The sequence below is a fragment of the Phaseolus vulgaris genome, chromosome 11, assembly GCF_000499845.2.
Source record: "Phaseolus vulgaris cultivar G19833 chromosome 11, P. vulgaris v2.0, whole genome shotgun sequence".
Taxonomy (NCBI): domain Eukaryota; kingdom Viridiplantae; phylum Streptophyta; class Magnoliopsida; order Fabales; family Fabaceae; genus Phaseolus; species Phaseolus vulgaris.
This window is the reverse complement of record NC_023749.2, coordinates 48,400,759-48,423,812: the sequence shown is the minus strand read 5'-3', so window position 1 is coordinate 48,423,812 and position 23,054 is coordinate 48,400,759. Positions and strand designations below refer to the sequence as shown.

Below are 23,054 nucleotides of genomic sequence, written 5' to 3'. Positions count from 1 at the left end.
AGGAATTGATTAAAATTTATAATAAAAAAGAGAGAGTCTAAATCGTATAAATGGGACACGTGCTAACCAAGCCAACACTTTAATTATGAATCGGCGTGCAACACCAAACTCCACATTAATTCTCCCATTCATGCACAAATCAAATCAATCATCTTTCTTTTTTATGACCTTAAAATTTATGTCGAGAGGAATTCAACTAGTTTCATAGAGTGGAAAGAGAAAAAAAAAACAAAAGAATCGAAAAAATAATAATTAGTAAAAACATGTTTAACGAAAAAAAAGACAGTGAAAATTAATAGTTTTATTTATTTGTATTTAATACTGTTTATTCATTTTAATAAAAATAATAAAGTTAAGAAATAATCAATATATACAATTAATTATGTATAAAAAAACACCTATAATTTAATAATAGAATTAATTATATTATATTTTTTGCATATTATTTTGTATGAAACGGTGTGAAACAAATGAGATTTTGAAACTATCGAAAATAATGAAGGTTTAGAAACCGTCAAGAATAATAGAAAATTGAAATTATCAGGAATAATTTGAGGTTTGAAATTGTTGAAAATAATGAAACTTAAAGAATCATTAGAAAGTAATTATTTTTTCTAAATTCATAAAAATCGTCAATAATTCATTAGTTTAGGATCTTTTATAAAAACGTATTTAATGAAGGTTAAAATGGTCAAAAATATTGAATATAATCTCTGTTAAAAATATATTTTTACTTTTTTTTCTTTATTCATCCACTTATTTTAATAACTACTTATCTTTAATTTGTTTGCTTATTTATTTTCGTCATTCATTCCAGACCAATCTTAATGATATTTGATGTGAGATAACTTTTTTATACTAGAAAATCAAGGCTTTCGGAATGATAAATCTTAAGTATAATTCTTATGAATAATTAAATTCTATTGGATGGTTAAAAATATTTATATAAGTTTTCTCAAAGAGTAAAGCGATTTTTACTCAAATCTTTATTTTATTATTATATCAAATTATGAAACAAGAGTATTTTTTTTTAATAAAAATATAAGATTTTAAGGAGAAAAAAAGTTATATTCCAAGTGCAGTGTGTCGTATTGGCCACCAATTGGCATGTATATTCGAAATCTTACGTGGTTGAATATTTTTGAAGTGTCTAAATCAATTAATTAAGCATAATTTAAACATATGAAATCTCATTTTAATTTTAAGATTAATTCAGTAATTCGTGTTTAATATACTTCTTAATTTAACTAAAAAAAAAGCGTATATTGTGACGGTTTTTTTCGTATAAAGTGGCGTTTATAACCGCCACAATATACACTTGTGGCGGTTCCCCAAACCGCCATAGATCTAGCCGCCACAAAGTTTAATGTGGCGGTTTTATGTTACCCGCCGCAACACCCGCCACTTTAAACATAGTGTAAATAGTGGCGGTTTTTATATGTAAATAGTGTCAGTTATAACTGTCACAATTTACAATCATTGAAGAAAATTTTGGCACCATAATATACGTAAGTAGTGGCGTTTTTAACTGACGTAATTTTAATACTGAATAAATAAAATTTAACCACTTTTTTATAATCTGTTTTATACAATTATAAAATTTACCCACCACTTTTTTATAATCTGTTTTATACAATTATAAAATTTAACCACCACTTTTTCATAATAAAATAAAATAATGTATAAAGTTATAATCATTCATTCATTTCATTGAAAATTAAAGCACACATAGTAATGTTCAAAAGTTTATATGTAATTGAAAATTAAAACACATAAAAAGTTCATACATCCCTAATCAAGTTCAAAATTACAACACAATTGTTCAAAAGTTCATATATCCCTAATCAAGTTTAAAATTAAAAACACATCCCTAATTAGTTTTGCTTCCGGCACTTGATCCTATTACTTGATTAGGTGATGGAGCACCACTTCCATAATCTGATGCCTGAAATAAATAATTTTAAGTTAATGAATATTATATATTAAACTGGAGTAAAAAAAGTTAACTAAAACAAACTTACTTAGAGTGATGGTTGTGAAGCTGAGAAGCAACTAGATGATTGTGAAGCTGAAAAATGTCCATTAGACACATCAAAGATAGATGTTATCATTAGATTACTTCAGCAATCAAAGCAGAAAAAAAAACATATAGATTATTCATAATAAGAAAAAAGGGATTCATAGTCCAGCTTCTTTTTAATTCAAATTGAACACACAAGAAAACGAAATCACCAACCCAAAATTCAGCCAGGTGCCTAGAAGTGTTGGAATTTTCTACTCAAAATGTTGGTTTTCCAAAGAAGTCCTGATTCACAAAATGATTCAGATTAATGCATAAAATACAATAACCGCCTTACACACTATATTGATAGCTTGTATTAAAAGAGTAGGGATATGAATTTTTTGGAATTTTCAAATGATGATACTATTAATTGAAACCTCCTGCAAGAAAAATTCATCGATAAGATTCAATTGATTTACTGATTTTTTCTGTAAAGAGCATGATAATAGTCAAGTATTAATTTGCCCTACTGGCACATGATACCTTTTTTTTTCAAGTGAAGACGCAAGAGTACAACTATGACATCGCACTACACCACATCATCATGATCTCACCTTCAGTTTAGCAAAATTATAGCTACAATTTTGAAATTTTATTTTAACTTGAAATTTGACTTTACCACCAATAAATCATGCAAGAACTTCACATTTGCAGTAAATAAAGACAATCCAAACAAAACAATCTGTAAGTTGTCCTGTAGGCCCATCATCGCTACGTATTCGACCCAATCAATCAATTTGGTGAGACGTTAATTTAATATTTCAAAATCTATGTTTCAATATTTGAAATTAACTCATGCGTAAAAAATAATTCTCTAATATAACTTCTTTAAATTATTGTTTTTTAATTTTTGTATAAGTTAATTTTTAACTTATAACGAAATTCATTTAACATATTTTTTTTATGGAAAATTTTGTTCAAATATACACCTTTATGATAGCTTACATCTCTCCATAGCCTAACATGATAGAGACAAATGTGTGAGCCTACTTGGATAGGCTTATCTTGTGTTACTTAAGAAAACTGAGTCCAGTTTTTGAGAAAAAAAAAATATTTCTTCTTAACTCATCAAGTTTGTGGGTCCAGTTAATTGACTCCTATGAGTTGGTTAGCTTTAATTCTTTAAAAGTGTAGAAGAATAGGAAAACAAAAAGACAACAAGATGACCAGAGCATTAAACTTCTAAATATTATCTTTTTAACAAAGCAATAAGATATCTAATGTCCCAATCTCATGGCTAGCCTTTGCAGAAGCAGGATAGAGAACCGTGCATTCATTTTCCAGTATTAAAAGCTCAGTGACCATAACCTTTCATGTTGTGAAAAATAATCAAAACCACACTATGTTTCATTCTAAGAATAGAAGTTTTGATTAGTTGTTTAGAATAAGCAGGCTTCAATTCAATCTCTTTACTATTTAGATAAAAACCTACTGATTAATTTTCTCCAGAGTAAAGGAGCAATCGAAGCAAAGCACAGTCCTGCTCTCCCCATCTAGATGTATAATCTTGGAACTTTTAAGGTTAAAATACTCATCTAGTCAGTATAGTTCACACTAAGTTTTATTCTGTAGATGTGGCATAGGGAAAGCTCTAGGGACAGAGACAAAGAATCATTTCTTATTATACATATAAAATGTTCACCAAAATCGTACAAAATTGCACTGCACACAAGCAAAAAAGTATTGTGCAGAACAGAACACAAATGCTTAGTTATTTATTTATGTTATGCTCTGTATCATTGCATCTATCAGAAAAATTATATCAGAAAGAATCCTATTCATGGTTAAGAGAATGAGCCACAGATGTAACAGAGCAAAAAGCACCAAAGGAGAATAGGTCCAAATGCAAGGAAAATCAGAAATTCCAGAAAAGGGAAAAACCTGTTCATGTTGAAGTGATCTCAAGTAATCCAATAAATCATTCTTTCCTCTCCGACAAACTGTTGCATTTGAATAGCAACACTTTTCCTCTTTACTTCATGTAACTCCTTTAAAAGTGTCCCGCAAAACAAAAAAGAAATCCAAATGAGAAAAACAAGCTAAATGTATTGCAGACCTATATGCAATTAAGGATCTTGAATGCAAATCAATCATTATCAAGCACAAAAACAAAAGAGAACATGAATCAAAGGATGAAGCATACCATAAAATCTGCGACAATCAAGAATTAACAATGTATTACAGACCTATATGCAATTAAGGATCTTGAATGCAAATCAATCATTATCAAGCACAAAAATAAAACAGAACATGAATCAAAGGATGAAGCATACCATAAAATATGCGAAAATCAAGAATTAACAGTGTCCATGAAGCATAACATTTCACAGGCCATTCAAGACTTCATGAATCCCATGGTTATTCCTTTCAATTCAAATATCAACAAGACGATCCCTAATTTTTACAAAGTACCTTTTTCATGGAAGACAAACGAGATTGCAAATTGAAAATATATTGTTGAGCTTCTGCAGATATTTCACCAAGGTCTTGAATGTCAACATCCTTTTTAACATGTTCTTTTTCAAATCATTTTTCTTATTTAAATTTGGTTAAATGGTATAAACCTCTGTGAAACTAATACATTATTTAATCATTTCAACTAATATAAGTCTAGTCTTAGACGATGACTGTGCATCAGTTGATTCCCAGAAAGAATGAAAAATCACACCAAATGCATGGTCACTTGCAATCAGAATACAACTTACATATAGTTTCAAGAAAGAACTAGCTTATGAATCTTCTCCCGCAATAAATACACAAACAATGATAGTTAAGTTAATTTGCACATGAGATGAGGTACCTCAAGCAGTATAACAGTTTTATTCTAATCTGTTGAAGCCTAATTTAACTGATAACAAGACATTAAACCGAAAACCCAAAAATATATTTAATAAGACATTGAGCCTAATTTAGCTAATAATAGCAACCTCTATATGTTAGAGGAAAGTAGGATTTGGAAAACATGTTAATCTATCAACTGCTTCAAGCTAACAATTCAACCTAAATTGTTTATATATCATATACAATATACATACAAATTCTCAAAAATGATAAAATAAATTACTTAATAATGATGATATTCACAATTAAAAATAAAAATTCTTAGTGACAGGCAGAGATTGCCAAACCAACATGAGAGAAGCAGAGGCCACCTAAGATAGGGTGAGGCAGTGATCTCCAAGAGACTTAGTTCCTGGAGATAACAGAGACCAGAGGCAGAGATACCCGAAATGCAGTTGAAACGAGTAAAAATGGTAGACGAAATTGAACACGAGTTAGGGTTTTAGTTGCAGATAGAAGAAACGAAACGAAACGAACCTAAACAAACGTTGAATCCTTGCGCGGAGGTGGCAATGGCGGACCCGAGAGTGAGCGTTACTTTTGTGAGAGGACAGAGGCGTTAGGGTTTCGTGAGAGGACACAGGCATTAGGGTTTCGTGAGGAGCAACCAGATGGAAGAGGCGTTAGGGTTTCGTTTGTGTGGAGCAGAGAGAGGGAAGAGACGTTAGGGGTGTGGAGCAGAGAGAGGGAAGAGGTGTTAGGGTTTGGTTTCCAAACTCAAAGCAAATTTTCAAAAACAAATTATTTTTCAAGGAAAAGTAAGTTTTAAAAAAAATCCAATTTCCAAGTGAAAGCAAGTTTTAAAAAAATGAATAATGAGAAATGGTGTATGGAGGGAAAAAAAATGGGAATTTATTTTTTTAAGGATAATTGCAACAGTTAAAAATGACATATTATACTGAAATGATGTATTATACAAAGATAATTGTGGCGGTTAGTCAAATGACATATTATACTGAAAATTGTGGCGGTTATTAATAACCGCCATAATAAAACCGTCATTTTTTACACTGTTTTTTGTAGTAATTCCATGTCACTAACTTGAGTGTGTTTGAGAAAGTTTTACCAATATCTCACTATAAGAATATTAAATAAAAATTAATTTCAAAGATAATAAAATAATTAGTTGTTATAATGACTAAATTAGAGACTATTTTAAATACTAAAATAATTATTAGCTTCTAAATTAGTTTCTAGATAAATAGTTTCTAAATTAGTATCTAATTAGCGACAAAAATTTTAACTACCAATTATTTAAATTTTAAATTTGATAAAAAAATTTCTTGATAACTAATTTAATATCAATTTAAAAACTATTTATTAATAATATAAATTAATTTAAAAATCAATAATTTGTTTGTTCTTTAAAATAATATCTAATTTAATCATCATAATAATTAATTATTTTTTATTTTTAAAATTAATTTTTATTTAATAATTTTCTTGTACGGTCTCTATTCTTTCTAAATCAATAACAAAGAGAAAAAAAACTCTCAAATTTTTATAAAAAAGAAAATTCATCCTAAACCCTAATAATCCAAAACTCATACAATAACACTAAAATTTTTTATATTATAAAACATTGTTTGATTTCTTGAAATATATTTTGTTAGAAGGTAAAGAAACATATCTTCCAACTTTTTTTAAAAATAACATTTTCTTTTAACACTAATAAAAGAAATAACTCTGACCAATATATAACATAAAACTTTTCAACAAAAAATATTTAGGATACAGAAATAAGAAGAAAAAATGAAAATAATTTTCGTAGAAAAATCAAAATTGTTGTGTATAGCTGCCGACTAGTGTAAGCAGTGGGGTCGTTAATTATTTGATTATGGATGAAAAAGAATTGAAGTGACTGAAATAGAAAACAAAGTGTGGAAAATAAATACTTAGTAGTTGTGCTTTTATTATACTTCACAACCAAATTCTCCAATTCTAAATATTATAAATATTTTTTTGTGGGAAATAAACATTATTTTAAAATATTTGTGGGTTTCACATTATTGTGATTTTATCATATTTTATTTTATTTTTATGTTATGTTATTTTTCATGTGGCTAATCTTGCTGTTTAATATAAATTTTATGTAAAAGAATTATTTATTTTATTTTAGTTTAATTTTAAAAAATTCAAAATTGCACTGGCTAGTTTAAAAGTAATTTTAAATTTTATATCTTAAACTCTAAATTCAAATCATAAACTTTAAATCTGAAAAAAACTTGTTATTCATGTTTCTCTTTCCTTTTTTTTATGAAATTTGAGATTAAAAGACTTTTTATTTATTTATTTGAGAACCACTTATCCCAAAATTCAGAAACTAAAAACTTGGGTAAACTTTTTTAAAATAAAGGCAAATGCATTAGAAACTATACTCATTTTGTTAAAAAAATCATGTTTTCAAAAGAACACAAAATATTGCCAATGATGATTGAATAAAAATAAAATAAAATAAATAAAATAAAAAAGAATACAAAATCTAATATTATAGAACATGTCCATGTCCTTTTGCAATCATGAATGTTCTACATGCATGCATCTCCAGTGGAAAAACAAAAGTGTGTTTGATTTGGCTGCTACATCTTTCTTCACTATCTGTATCAATCTCTTTACTTTCTGACAAAGAAAAATATTTTTAGATAACATATAAAAAAAATTATAATGAAAATATTTTTATTTTTATTTTTATTGAAAGTATACTCTTTCTTTTCATCTTTTAAATTAGAATATAATAATAAAAAATATGTTACCCAAATATGATAAGTATATTAAATAATAAATTACTGAAATTATAAAATTAAATATTTAATATTATTAAAGTAAAAATCAGATATTTTTATGGTCTAAGACTAATAAATATATAAAAAAAGTAATACAAATTTAAAAGAACATAAAGTTATAACAACAGGTAATATGACAAATTTGACCACCAAGTCACCAGAGAAAACTTACAAACAAATTATATAATTGTTCACACGGTTGCAACCTGGAGAAAATAAAACATCTATCAACATTTCTTTCAATTTTTACAAAAGAAATATACTTTGCCAATTTTTTTTCTTACCATATAAAAAAACAATTTTAAATGCAATAATTAATTAGACTTAAACATGAGAGCTTTCTTCAATTAATTGTGGGATTATATATAAAATATAATAATCAGAAAGAGAAAATTGTGGCTTGAAGAATCTTGTTCTTCTTGATTTTTCTATATATATGCCACTTCATCTGTTTGGTTTCAGATGGGTGTTTGATCCTGGAGAAAAAACATGAATCTCCAACAATAATAAGGTTGTTGTCTTGAAACAACAATGCAGATTTGAAGAGGGAGAGGATGATGGAAATCGTCCAGCCACAACATCTACAAAAATAAGGAGGCCCATTAAAGAGGATAAATCTAGGAGGAAGAAATGTAGAAAGCACATCAGAGAAGACTTTCACACCATGAAAGAATACTAGAGCCTTGGTCAAAGAACTACAAGAAGACTAGGACTCAACTAGATTCATTAAGACCAAGTCAAACATTTTTTTGCCCAGGCTTTAGTTTAAATAATTTGTAAAAAGTATACTAGGACATTTTATTTAGGCCATGTGTTAGGCATTGGTTTAATTTTGAGCCTTGTATTTCGACTAAGAGAAGAGTGGGTGCATATAGTAATAACTCGTTTAAGTTAGAAAAGAGTGACCACCACTTGACATGGGAAGAATGAGTGTGGCATGAGAAGCATGAACATCCACATGGATATTCCTCAGTGGAGAGGATCCATACCAATTAAGAGGTGACATTTTTCAACCTCTCATTTGAGAGGATTCTCTCAAATGAGAGGAAGACACTTGTTATGTTTTCATTTAAGAGGATCATGAGCATGGAACATTTGATGCCACTTATCACCTTGCTAATGAAGAGTTTTTAGGTTAAGATTATTATTTTAGACATCCAAGTCTCCTATAATAAAAGTGCACCTCTCTTGTAATTTTTAGTTTGAATGAGAAAAGTTATGTTGCCCATTTTTTTTTCCATAAACACTTGTTCTTGAGTTCTCTCTAGGATAGTCTCTTGTGTAGCCATCCCTAGAATCCTTCCTAGTGAGTTGACCTCACATTTCACTCTCCCAAACCCATAACTTCAAATTCATATTTCTTTTCCTCATTCCAACAAGCTTTCGCAACTCCGTTCAAAGATACAAAACAAAACAATGCAAGAAGAAGAAACCACCTATCATTCTATGTTAGGACCAATTTGTGTGAATCCTAATTCATCAATTTCTACACCACTCTTATTGTCAACCCACTTACACTTGAAAACTGGTACAAAAAATATAAGTATAATTACCTTTTTGGTCCCTATATTTGGGATCAATATTCAATTTAATATAGTGGTTTTAAAAAAAAAATTGGTCCAAGTTTTTTAAAAAGGTTCAATTTAGTCCCTACAATTAGGTTTCCACCAACAACATTATTTGTTGATGACGTGGCACACAGTGACGGTGGTTTGCACACATGGACTGAACGAAATTTTAGGATTTGGAAATTTGGAAAAAAAAATGAGGGAGAGGAAGGCGAAGGCGATGGCGGTTGTGGTGGTGGAGCCAAGGGAGGGGCGACAACTATGAAATGTTGACAACATTTGATTCTAGAAGCAGAAACACATTGTGTGCTCAAGATAATAAGCACACTTGAAAATTTGAAAGTGTGGCCTCATCAACACACAAGCCTGTAAGAATATTAAAATGTCCTACAAGAATGACAATGGTCTTTGAATCTGCATCTCCTGGGTACAACGTAACTCGTCAGCTCCAACCAATCCCATCACATAACTACCATCTGGTCTAACATACACCTGAACAACAAAAACAACATAGCTCCTTAATCACATCACTCAGTTCAAGTTAAGAAAATAAAAAAATTAATCTCTTACTTAAAAACAACCAACTTAGTTTATAAATTTGTAAATAACAACCAACTTGGTCGTGAATATTACAAAAAAGAAAATTTAGTCCCTATCTTAGTAATCATTTGTCCATCAACTGGATGCATGAAATTGGACTTATAATTGAACACAATCAACGAACCACGCAGGTAATTATAGAAAGAGAGGAGCAACCAGAGTAGGGCTTCAGGAACGAGCCTGCGAAAGAGGTGGAGCTGGTGGAGGCATAATCAATGGAAGTCAGTGTTGGGATCAAATGCTGTCAACATTTCATAGTCGTCGTCCCTCCCTTGACTCCACCATCGCAGTCGCTGCCGCCTTCACCTTCCTCTTCTTCAATCTTCTTTACCTAATTTCCAAACCTTAAAATTTCCTTCAGTCCACATGTGCAAACCAATGCCACTGCGTGCGTCACGTCATCAACCGTTAACGTTGTTGGTGGAAACTTAACGAAAGGGATCAAATTGAAACTTTTTAAAAACCTTGGGACCAAATTTATTTTTTTAAAAACTACTATATTAAATTGAATATTGACCCCAAGTGTAGGGACCAAAAAGGTAATTATACCAAAAACATAGTATAACTAACCTCTCAGATCTCTTCTATAACATCGTAGTATGACATTAATCAAACTACAGGATTTTCATCTTTTGAAGTGGAAAATTGCATCGAATAGGTCTCAAAAGTGACTCCTCAATTTTGAACTATACTTTTTTATTTAAAGACTTTGTGTAAAATGTACAATTGTTGATTTCGTAACCTGTACAACAAAGGACATCAAACTTCAATCCATTTGCCTACCAGATCAAGGTTTCAAATGTCGTTGAATCCTTTAACACCTCGTCTTTAAACCAAGGCATGAAAGTTCTATTATGTTCCATTAACACCTATTGCTTTTGTTGATTTGGGTTGTTTGCCTTCACAATGACTTTATGAACATATAAATAAGGGATAACCCCATCAATTTTATTCAATATATATAAATGTGCTTTCAAGACTTCTGATCGAGATTTGCTTACCACATGTATGCTACGTAAACACTTACTTATAGAATGCATGTGTGTCATGAGTTGGTTGGATGGCCTATTGGATTGGCTTTTGACATGTACTTTGAACAAAACTCAATACTTTCTTCTGCTATATACCTTTCAATCATTGAAGCTTCTGGATGGTAATTTTTTTTTTACATACCCTTTCAAAAATTTCATATATTGTTCAACAGGATACATCCATCTTATGTACATTGGTTCACAAAATCAAATCCCTCTTAGCATATGCAAAATTGAATGAACCATGATGTCGAAAAAGGACGGAGGAAAAAACATCGTCAATTAACACAATATAACAAAAATCTCATCTTGAAGTTCATCAAACTTTACCAAATCAATGACTTTACAACAAATGGAAAAGAATAATGAGCACAAACGGGTTATGGTGTGTCTAACATTTTTCGGTAAAATCCCACGAATTCAATAGCTACTGACAACCATTGTTGCATCAAGATGTGACAATCATGAGACTTTAACCCAATTAGCTTCAAATCTTGCATAGATACTAGACTTTTCACATTTGATGAATGTCTTGTGCCACTTTCACACCCTTTAGACATTAACAAAAACTTTTTTTTTTTTGGCATGGTGTAAAGGCTGGGGTAAATAAGTACTCTTACCCACCTGTATTGGTGTCAACTTGCCTCGTATGGTCATGTCAAGCAAATCCAAATGAGCATTTAGACCATCCTTCGTCTTACCATTAATGTTAAAAAATGTACCAATTAAGTTATCTCACACATTCTTCTCTACATGCATTATGTCAGTACAATGTTTGACTTCTAACTTCGACCAATACGGAAGATTAAAGAAGATGGACTTTTTCTTCCATATGTTTGTCATAGATGACTTCTTTTTCGAATTTCCAAAGGTGTGGTGTATATTATTTACCTTTTCATAAATCTTAATACCAGTAAATGGAGTTGGTGGACTGTCATTCTCTTGATGGTCATTAAAGTCTTTTTTGAACCTCCGGTAAGGATGATGACTTCTAAGAAATCTTTTATGCCGAAGATATGTTGTTTTCCTTCCATGTTTCAATTGTTGAGAAATGATATCTTCTTCGCATATTAGACATTCTTTATGACCCTTGACATTATACCCTAATAAGTTCCCATATGCATTAAAGTCATTGATGATGCAAAATAACATGACATGCACTTTGAAAGTTTCATTAGCAAACTCATCAAAAACTTTAATACCATGATCCTACAACAACTTTAAATCTTCAATTAGGGGCTTAGATAAACATTTAGGTAATTTCCTGGTTGTCTTGGACTGGATATCATCATAAACAGCATCATGTATTTTCACTTCATGTACAATGTAGGAGGTAAGATGTAAATAACTAGTAAAACAGACCATAAAATGTGTTCATACTTAACCTTCATTGTGGATCCATGCTTTGTCATCTCTTGGATATTATCTTCATCTTTATCTTTCAACTTGTAACGTGATAACCCACATCTCAGACAAATTTTCAAGAATTCAAACTCATTCCTGTATAATATGCAATCATTAGGACATGCGTGTATCTTTTTATACTCCATACCCATCGGACAAAGAATCTTTTTGGCCTCATAATTACGATTAGGTAGAGTATTTCCCTCTAAAAGCATTTCCTCCAACAACAAAAGAAATTATGTGAAGCTTTTATCAGTACATCCATTAATTGCCTTTAGATTCATCAATCTTAACACTGTCGACTATCGTGTAAAGTTAGTTGATCCAGGATACAACGGAGTCTTCGCATCGTTTGACATACTTTTGTATCCATGCACTTTTTCAAACACTCAACTTCAACATCACAAATCATGTCCTTCAATCAGTCATCACCCACTGCATCATCCATGATAGACTGAACATATTCTTGGGATATGCACACACTTGGTAAATGTAATAATTCACCATGCCATGTCCAAGTTTTATATGATCGTAGAAACCCATCACATAGAAGGTACTCTGTGATTTTGATAACATCCAATTTTCTCCCGTTCAAACATTTAATGCACAAACACCTAAATTTACTCCATCACCACTACTGTTGGCATTACGTAATTATATAATTTCTTCTACTCCTCTTTCATACTCATCACTTTTGCGGGCTTAACTAATCCAATCTCGATCCATATGTATGTTCTGTAATAGTCATTGAGGTGTTGACTAATGCATGAAAAATCTCACATTTTTATTAGGTATGAATATCTCATTCGAGAAGATTCACTTTTATTATTTGAATAGACATACACTTTAATCATCATCCCTTATATTTCACGAAATTTTGGTACCATTTTTGCATTGTTCTTGAGTATGCACCCGAAAAACAACACAATGCAATTAACCAAAATTATGTAAAATATATGAGATGTAGATTACAAGTTATATACTAATGAACTAATAAAAATTGATTGCTCTTCCCAAACTGTCCAATCGAACAATTCAAGACTCAATACATTTACTGTCACTACAACCTTCTCTGCATTTTATAAAATGCTTTCAAAAAACTTACAATTGAAGAAATAATAGACAAATATACATATTAAATCTCTAACGAGAAACTAAAGATATCTCAATGAAAGTCTACTAAATTTGACTATCTCAATCCAAATTTAACAATTTGTCGAGGGTCGGATATTTCGGGACTCAATACCAACACGTCTTAAAGAATTATAAATATACATGCAATTCAATAAATAAACACTTCTAATTATACATGCAATTCAAAACATAATCTATTCTAATTATACATATAATTAAAAAATAATCAATTCTAAATTATAACAATTACAACTAATAATCAAGTTAATCATTTAAATAATAATCTAACTAAAATATTAATTATAAAACTAAAATTTCATTCATATTAGTTATATAAATAAAATAACATTAACTAAAATAATATTAACTATAAATCCTAATATTAATTATTAAATTTCATTAATATTTATTATAAACCTTAATATTAATTATTAAATTTTATTAATCTTATTTATATAACTAAAATAATATAAATTATAAACCTTAATATTAATTATAAAATTTTAATAATATTAATTATAAACCCTAATATTAATCATAAAATTTTATTAATTATATAATTAAAATAATATTAATTAAAATAATACTAATTAAAACAATACTAATTATAAATCCTAAAATTAATTGTAAAATTACTTCAATACTAATTATAAAATCAAATAAATAAAAAACTAACCTAGTGGTGGAATACAAACACTGCAACAACAAGGAGGAGGCAAGAATGGAGGAACCAATGACAACGATGGAGGAACCAACAACGACAGTGGGGGAAGCTAGGAACAAAGAAGTATGAATTTTTAATTGGAGACAAACAACCTAAGACAACCAAAACGCAACATTAATAATTAAAAATGGAAGAAAAAACAAACAAATAATGCAAATAAGTGGCAAAGGATGTACCAGTAGTAGTGCAAAACGTTCAAAGCTTTTAAAACTGGAAAAACCAATGAGCACACATGAAAGAGGATTTGGAGGGTGATTAAAATAGCCCATAGGTAACAATTATTCACTATTACAGAAATAGACATTAACGACGGTTAAAAAGTACATATAAAGACGGTTCCTAAACCGTTGTTATTCTGAGTATCGTTATAAACAAGTCACTTATAACGACAATTGGAGAACCGTCGTTATAAATGAACTATAACGACACATGTAATCAATCGTCGTTACTTTGACTAGTAAATAACAATTTAAAAAATATTTTTAAAGACGGCTCCAATATGAAATACAGTGTTTTTTATCCAATCTGAATTTGAAGTTTTATTTTGATAATTTGTAGAATTAAACATTTCATGAACTATTATCATCTATTATTTAATCTATTAATTTGTATAATAACATCCTTAAAATGCTATAAACAATTCCAATTAAAACACATTAATAACACTAAAATATTATACATTCTTATGCAAAAATTGCCTTTAAATTCCTACCTAACACCCATTAATTCCAGTGGTTTTAGTTCTCTTCATCCTTCTGGTTTCCCCTTCACACACCACCATGGGTAACGATCAAATATTCACAGCGCAGGTGGCCCCAGAAAACAAATATCATCTCCAAATATTTCTATTGGGAGAAATCAAATTCTCTCATGGACACAATCAAAACATCATCGTGTTACAAGTAATCATAAATGGAAAATACTGAAATGGAATACATATATTGTTTATGCTAGTAAGAAGATCAATGTTTTAGTTTTATTTTTCTTCGCTTACAAGGGTTTCCACATTAATAAGATACAATAATACATCACATGTTAGCCAATATTGATTTTAAAAACCACACCTTGAAGACCCAAATTGACTCTGCCATGTTGAATTAGCAAAAAAGAAGAATGAGAAGCAATGAGAAGTGAAATGAAGGAGAGAGTAACCTTTTTACATTTTGCTTTCTAGCGCGCACGGTGGAGTTGAGGAAAAGGGAAGTTTTCCAGAGCGGGCGCTGGATGCGACGACGACTAGGGCAACACGCGATGGAGGGCGCGGGACGCGACGACAGCTAGGGCAACATGCGACATGGCTGGTGCAGCACGCAGAGGAGGATGGCGACACGCAATTGGTGAGCTAGTTCGTGACGTGGTGGAAGCTGGTTCATGGCGCCGCGACGACCGCTAGGGCAACATGTTGCGTGGCTAGTGCGGCACGCGGAGGAGGTTGGCAGCACGCGACGTTGGTGAGTTGGTTCGTGGCGCCGCGACGACGGCTAGGGCAACACGTGACGTCACTGGTGCGACACACGGCGTTGGTGAGTTAGTTGGTGGCGCGGTGGCAACTGGTTCATGGCGTGGGCACGATGAGCGTAGCAAAGTGAAAATGGGAGTTGGTCGGTGGTGTTGGGTTTACGGTGACGAGCATAATCCACTGCACAATGAGTGAGAACAGCGACGTAAAGCAATGGCGATCAACACAGTGAGTGAGGAGCAGAGGCGCTATTGTAGTGGCCAGGAGTGAAGACGGAGAAAAAGTGAAGTGTGTAAGAGTGAAGGAGGAGTGAAGACGGAGAAAAAGTGAAGTGTGTAAGAGTGAAGGAGGAGCGAAAATGAAGTCTGCTGCCAAATGAGTGCGCGAAATTTTTGAAACCCTAAAAAGTAACGACGGTTCCTTTCCAGAACCGTCCTTATTTTCGTTGAACCTTAAAGTAACGACGAATCCTCCCAAAAAATCGTCATTATAAATGCTTCTGTTTGCTTTATAATTACAAGTTTGCCATCGTTTTTTTTAACGATGGTTTTAACTAAACTGTCTTTATATAGTGTCGTTATAGTGATATTTTGTACTAGTGTGTCCCCACTTATATGTTCATATTTTAAGAAAATATTATCCATTTTTTTTACGATATGTGACTTTCAAACAATGTCTATAATTTTCATTAAACACCGTTTTAGCACTAGTCAACATTCCTATTAGTAATAAAATGATTCTCAATCTGTGTGAAGGCATATTTCCCTTCCAATTAACTCTTGTATCCGATCCACAAAAAACGCCAAATAAGAAACCGCAACAATAGTAATATTCTACAAACTGATTACTAATATTCTACAAAGTGATTGATTCTATGTTTACCTTGTAAACAATAAAAAGATGAAGAAAGGGAAATAACATGTCCCTTTTGAATAAAAATCAGCAGTTTGTTCAAAACATGAGAATATATATATGTTAAACATGAAAAACAAAAGAAACAAAGTGTCAAAAAAAAAATAATGTACATGTGGGGGCAAAAGATCTTATCAACATCCATGATTTTGTCTAGCAAAATCTAGAGGCTCGTCTTTCATGGGACCCTTCCAAGATTTTCTGTCCCAAAACGTCTCTATATAACATCATGTCCACACTCCTTAAGACCCCCTCTCCCCTTTCCATCGATCAAGTTTTTCCTTTGCTCATTTTCAATCCTACAATAACTTACCCTACCCAACTTGCTTTCTCCAGGTTCCAACTGAATCTTTCAGCTCAAAGTGCTTATCATATTGACCTATTCTTCTTCTCCCTCAAGAAATGAAGGATGCTGGTAGAAAACAAGGTACACTGTCACCATGTGCAGCATGCAAGCTTCTTCGAAGGAGATGCGCACAGGACTGTGTCTTTGCTCCTTATTTTCCTGCAGATGAGCCCCATAAGTTTGCCAGTGTGCACAAGGTTTTTGGGGCTAGCAATGTCAACAAAATGTTACAGGTTCAATTCTCAAACACCCTTTCATTTTTTTTATCAATAATAAACAATATATACATACGAAACAACGATAAAAACCTAACAACACAAATTCTTCCAAATAACTACTCTGAAAAAAAAATAACCCTACAACTACCGTAAAGAACCTAAACTATCTGCTCATGATATATACTATCTGCTCATGATATATTTATCATTCTTTAGCAGTCAAATCTACTAAAGAACTTCCCAATCACTTTCATTAGGGTTGGTCAACTTGGATCCTATAGGTTGCACTTTTTTAAAGCAGACATTAAAACATCATACACAATTCTTACTTCTGCAATAGTTATGGTAAAATAGATACAACATAAGGAAAAAGTATTGGACAAGAAGCTGCAGCTACTTTTGGTCTCAAACTGCAAAGTAACTAATGGCTATAGTAAACCACCATAGCAATAATTTAACCTAACACACACACATATATATATATATATATGATGTGTATTCTATATACATAGTTTACTTGGATTTACATTCTGTGATTTAGCAAGGAAAGTGATGTATTAAGCAGTGAGTGTCTGAGAGAGAGATCAGTGTATTAAGCAAGGAAAGTGATGGAATAGAAGATCCACTTGCTAGATTTTAGCAGCTTTGCCAAAAGTAGCTTATTTATATTGGGAAGAATCTGATCAGCAAGGTTAACATAACATACACACAGAGTCACGTGCTGATCAGATAAAAAGAAATGAAAAACAGCATATACTCATATCTTCATCTATTTTATGCAATACTTTCATTCTATGATATTTCTCAGAGAAAAATCAGTACTTGCTCTAGGGTTTTCTGTTTCTGCTTACTATCATGAAAAATATTGATATTTCCTTAATGCCTTTAATTTTCTTAAATAAAGTTACTTACTAAATTATAGTTATTATGGAAGAAGAAAGTAGTCTTCCAACAAAGTTTAAAGGGCTTACTCATTCTTTGTTTTTTTTCCGCTTTAACTTCCGTAGTACTTAATTACAGTTATTTAATACTATTATAAAATTATTAAATAAGAATTAATTTTTAAAAAAAAAATAATTAACTGTTATATTGATTAAACTAAATATTATTCTAAAAATTAAAAGTTTATTGATATTTAAATTAGTTTTTATTATTAATAAATTATTTTTAATTAGTATCTAATTAATTATCTATGTTTTAGATATTAATTACTTAAATTTAAAATTAATAATTAATTAAATACTAATTTAAAAATTATTTATCAATAATAAAAAATAATTTAAATACAAATAATTTTTTAATCTCTAATTTAGTCAATATAATAATAAATTATTTTTTTATCTCTAAAATTAGTTTTTATTTAATAATTTTTTTGTGTAAACTTAATAATACATATATTTTATTTATACAACTTTTTTTATAAACAATTTTAAAATAAATAAATAAATCTATAAATTAATATTAATTAATACATAAATTAATTTTAATTCATTATGAAAAAACTTTATTATTGTTTTTTTAAAAACATCTATGAAAAAATTTGACAAAATCTACAATAATCGTTCTTCTTTATTAAAGTATGATTCCTTAGCATATATATATATATAAAGAAGACAAAGGATGAAGTATATATAAATTAGCTTTAGTGCTCAGAAGCTACACCCAGTGTCAAGAAGATAAAGTTAAAAAGATATGAAACGTAATTATTATTATTATTATTATTGGCCATGAATTGTAATTTGTATTCTTTTCTTTCTTTATGACCACCAGTTACCTTTTTTAATGCTGGGTTCGTTTAATCAATGATATTTAAGAAAGAAGAAGAAAAAAAAGCTTATAGAGTTCATCTTTTTCTCTTTTCTCTTTAAAATCATGGGTTACATTGATGGAGACTTATGCATGTCTGAAAGTGATTTTGATTTCCCAGATCAAGATATTTCAACTGCTGGCTAAATTAATTATATATGAAATGTTCTTTTGTAAGCATGACACATTCATGACATACCATCATATCTCTTTTAACTAACTAATTATGTTCATCATATTCATATATATATATATATATATATATATATATATATATATATATATATATATACCAAATGCTATGAAAGAAAAAACAATGAGAATAAAAAAAAGTAATGAAAGAAAATCTTGTATCATGTGATAGTGTGATGACATATGATTGTTATCATTTAAGGTCTTAGCATAGCTGAAATGTTAAAGACATGTTATTGTTATTACTTAAGGTGTCAGCTATGCTGAAATGTCAAGTTGCATAATAATATCTAACATCAATCTTTATAAAAGAAATTATATATTTTTATTTAGTTCTTTAGTTAAATAGTGACATGTAAATGTTGTTTATAATTTTGCAATGCATAGTTATTAATAGATACTTATATTATTAGAAAACATTGCCAACTCATTATTGGATTGAAAATTTCGATCTTAAATGAACACGATGCAAATTTCATCTTAAATTCTATTTTGGTATTTTAGAAATGTAATATTGAACCAAATTAAAATTGATTAAATACATTACAAAAGAAATTATTAAATTTTGAAACTAATTTAAATTTCAAAATAATTAGTTATTGACTAAATTAGATATCATTTAATAAAGTAAAAAAATTATTAATATTTAAATTATAGTTTTAATTATTAAAAAAATTTAAAAATTAAATTCTAAATTAGTATCTAACCAATTTTTTTACTAATTATTTTATATTCTAAATTAATTTCTATTAATCTTTTAAAATTAATTTAAAATATTAATAACTAAAACTTTAATATTAGATATAATTTAAAAATTATTTTATAATTTTTTTACTAATAATAGAAAATACATTACTTTAAATACTAATAATCTTTTAATTTTTAAAAGATATTTAACTTAGTCAATATAATGACTAATTATTTTTTCTATTTTTAAATTTAATTATTATTTAATAATTCTTTATATATATATATATATATAATAACCATGAGTGGTAAACAATATAGTATTAACTATTATTTTAAATTCTTACTAGCAGCCAAAATTTTGATACATATTATGATATCACATGGTGTATATTATTGTCCTAGTCTATTGCATCCTTTATTTAAGCCATGGTTATGATTTTCATACTATTATATATTCTCTTTAGTCAACAAAACTTCATGTTTTGTTTTCCCCAATGAAGCACAAAGTGTCCACATACACCTTATTATTCATGCAACTCTTTTTTGACCAAGCATATAGAAAGATGATTTTCATCATTTTACCATGGATTAACTTCAAAAAACCAGTCTACACATGCAATTAGGTCAACATCTCATACCCATAACTTCCACCTGAATATTCCTTTCACCTGTACTCAAGTTAAGGCTAATAACTTCACTTTTTCACACATGTTCACACAAATCATTGTAACCTAATTGAGTGTGATGTGTAGCTTTTTGTAAGCAACCAAAATTCTTCACTCACCTCCCAATTTGTTCTGATAATCATTGCTAAAGCCATGTTACACACATGCACTGCATATCAGACACCTCACTTAGAATCTTCCATCCAATCATGGAAGAGTTCTTTATGTTAAAGTGTTTTCTTTTTTACTTTTTTCATGCTGCACTGTACCTGTTCAACAGATGCAAAAATGAAGTGGGACATCACTTTCAATCTACCATCTTCATTAAGATTCTAGCAGCACAAGAACACCCTCAAAAAACCCATTCTCCATTCTTTTCTGTGATATATTCTCTTGCATGCTATGATAATATAAGATACTTTCTTAACCTCCAAATCTGTTAACTAAATGTTAATTATTTGATTACAAGTATAACTCAATCTCCACCTTTAGAATAAAGACAAGTTTAATAATACACTACTACTTAAAAATTATTAAATAAAAATCAATTTTAAAAATAAAAATTAATTAATTATTATATTAACTAGATTTTATATTATTTTAAAAACTAAAAAAATATTAGTATTTAAATTATTGATATTTAATTAACTACTAAGGTTTTAACTATCAATTATTTAGATTTCAGAATTAATAGATAAAATCTCGATAGTTAAAATTTGATAGTTAATTAATGCTAATTTAAAAATTATTTATGAGTAATAAAAACTAATTTAGATACCAATAATTTTTTTAATTTTTAAAATAATATTTAATTTAGTCAATATATCAACTAATTATTTTTTGTGTCTAAAATTTATTTCTATTTCATGATTCTTTTGTAATGGTAAATGATATATATTTTAGGTTCAACTTAATTTACAAAATTATATTTATAAAATAAGATTTATATTTCATTTATAATTATATATGTATAATTTAATTCTAATTTTTAATTGGCATGGATCTTTAATATGAATTAACATAATTAATTATCCAAATGCTTTATAATATGAATTTAAATCTTATTCAACTTTGAAAAATTAAATAATAAAATAAAATTTACAATTTATTTATAATTTAATTATAATAAGACTTTCAGTATTATCTTCAACATGGTGGTGTGTTACATTACAGGTACCTACAGTTTCCATAATGATCTATATAAAATCCTACAAAAAAACAAGAGACATTTTGATCTCAAACATATGTTTTCACAAGAGTTGGAACATTCATAAAAATGCTTTAATTTGTATAAAAACAACAACAACAAAGTGTTAAAATACTAACTGAAGTGAGTGCTAAGAAGTTTCTGAGGTGGATTGAATGGGTTATAACATTGTTTCAGGAGCTAGCAGAGTACCAACGAAGTGATGCTGTGAGTTCAATGGTGTATGAAGCGAATGCAAGGGTGAGAGATCCCGTGTATGGATGTGTGGGAGCCATATCCTCTCTGCAGCAACAAGTTGATGTTTTACGAACCCAGTTGGCACTTGCAGAAGCAGAGGTGGTGCAGATGAGAATGAGCCAGGTTTCAAGTTCCTCTCACCAACCAAAACCAGTTCCTGCACCCTCCAATTCATCCTCACAAAACCTGTCTCCACCAAGAAGACTTGCCATGGCCACCACCAACTCCCTTTTTTCCATGGACATGGTCGTTGATCACCCCAACATGGGCGAGTCTTTGTGGTCATGTTAGCTATTGTTCTTCATTGGGCATGCATTGCTACGTGCCCTTATTTGTAAGGGATTGAATAAGTTTATCATCGACTCCATTCAAAAACTATTCAGCTTTTTTTTCTCCAACGTTTAATAGGGTTTTCTTTTGAATGGACGACACTGATGGATTAATTTTCATACTTAATGTGTCTGTAAATATCTTAATTATATATATGTTATTATTATTTTGAAATGAATAGAATTATTATCGAACTAAACATATTTATCAGATATTGGAGTTTTTTTTTCATGTTTTGGGTCTTAGCATTGGATCAACCCAATGTTTCAATATTTTCTTTCTTCTCTCTCTTTGTATATAAACAAGTGCATGGTTACGTCTAATGCAAGCAAAATTTAATGAATTTTTTCTCGTTTTCTCCCTCCTCGTTTTTCGAGTTATTTTTGTCTAAATTTAGTTGTTAGTTTCTTGCGTCTATCCATGGAGAGCATCGAGATGGTATTAGAGTCGATCGTTATGTTGCTTTCAAAGAACAAATTCAAATTCGTCAATGGAGAGATATCAGAATTGTTGCATAATGATAACACAAATGACACAGAGCATGATGTATATTGATAACGCAAAAAGAATTGAGGGAAGACCTTAAAGAAAGATTCTCAAAGAGTAACCATTTTCGTGTTTCGAATCTTCTGCAGGAGTTTAACTCCGTTAAAAAGTGAGAGAGGAGCATCACAAACTATTACACAGACTAAAAGACTCTGTGGGAAGAACTGGATTCTTACGGCTTTTACCTACTTGTGTTTGCATGGTGAAATGCAACTACAACATGATGAAGACTATAGCAAGTTACAAAGATTCTGAGTACGTTGTGTGTTTTTTGAAAAGGTTGGGAGAAACTTATAGTG

The 23,054-nt window shown here is 29.8% G+C and overlaps 1 protein-coding gene across 1 annotated transcript; it reads left to right on the top strand.

The window, feature by feature from the left end:
• The first annotated feature begins 16,762 nt into the window (after window positions 1–16,762).
• On the top strand, window positions 16,763–22,383 carry LOC137833208 (LOB domain-containing protein 4-like). Its single transcript, XM_068641571.1, has 2 exons — window positions 16,763–17,097; window positions 21,820–22,383. Exons 1-2 carry the CDS (start codon window positions 16,921–16,923, stop codon window positions 22,168–22,170), a joined length of 528 nt encoding a protein of 175 aa, XP_068497672.1. The 5' UTR covers window positions 16,763–16,920; the 3' UTR covers window positions 22,171–22,383.
• Window positions 22,384–23,054: the final 671 nt, after the last annotated feature.

What these genes read in the sequence shown, in the direction of transcription:
- LOC137833208 (XM_068641571.1), top strand. Translation starts at nt 16,921, where the DNA reads ATGAAGGATGCTGGTAGAAAACAAGGTACACTGTCACCATGTGCAGCA. An exon ending in ATGTCAACAAAATGTTACAG is followed by an intron (nt 17,098 to 21,819) that starts GTTCAATTCTCA and finishes ACATTGTTTCAG; the next exon opens with GAGCTAGCAGAGTACCAACG.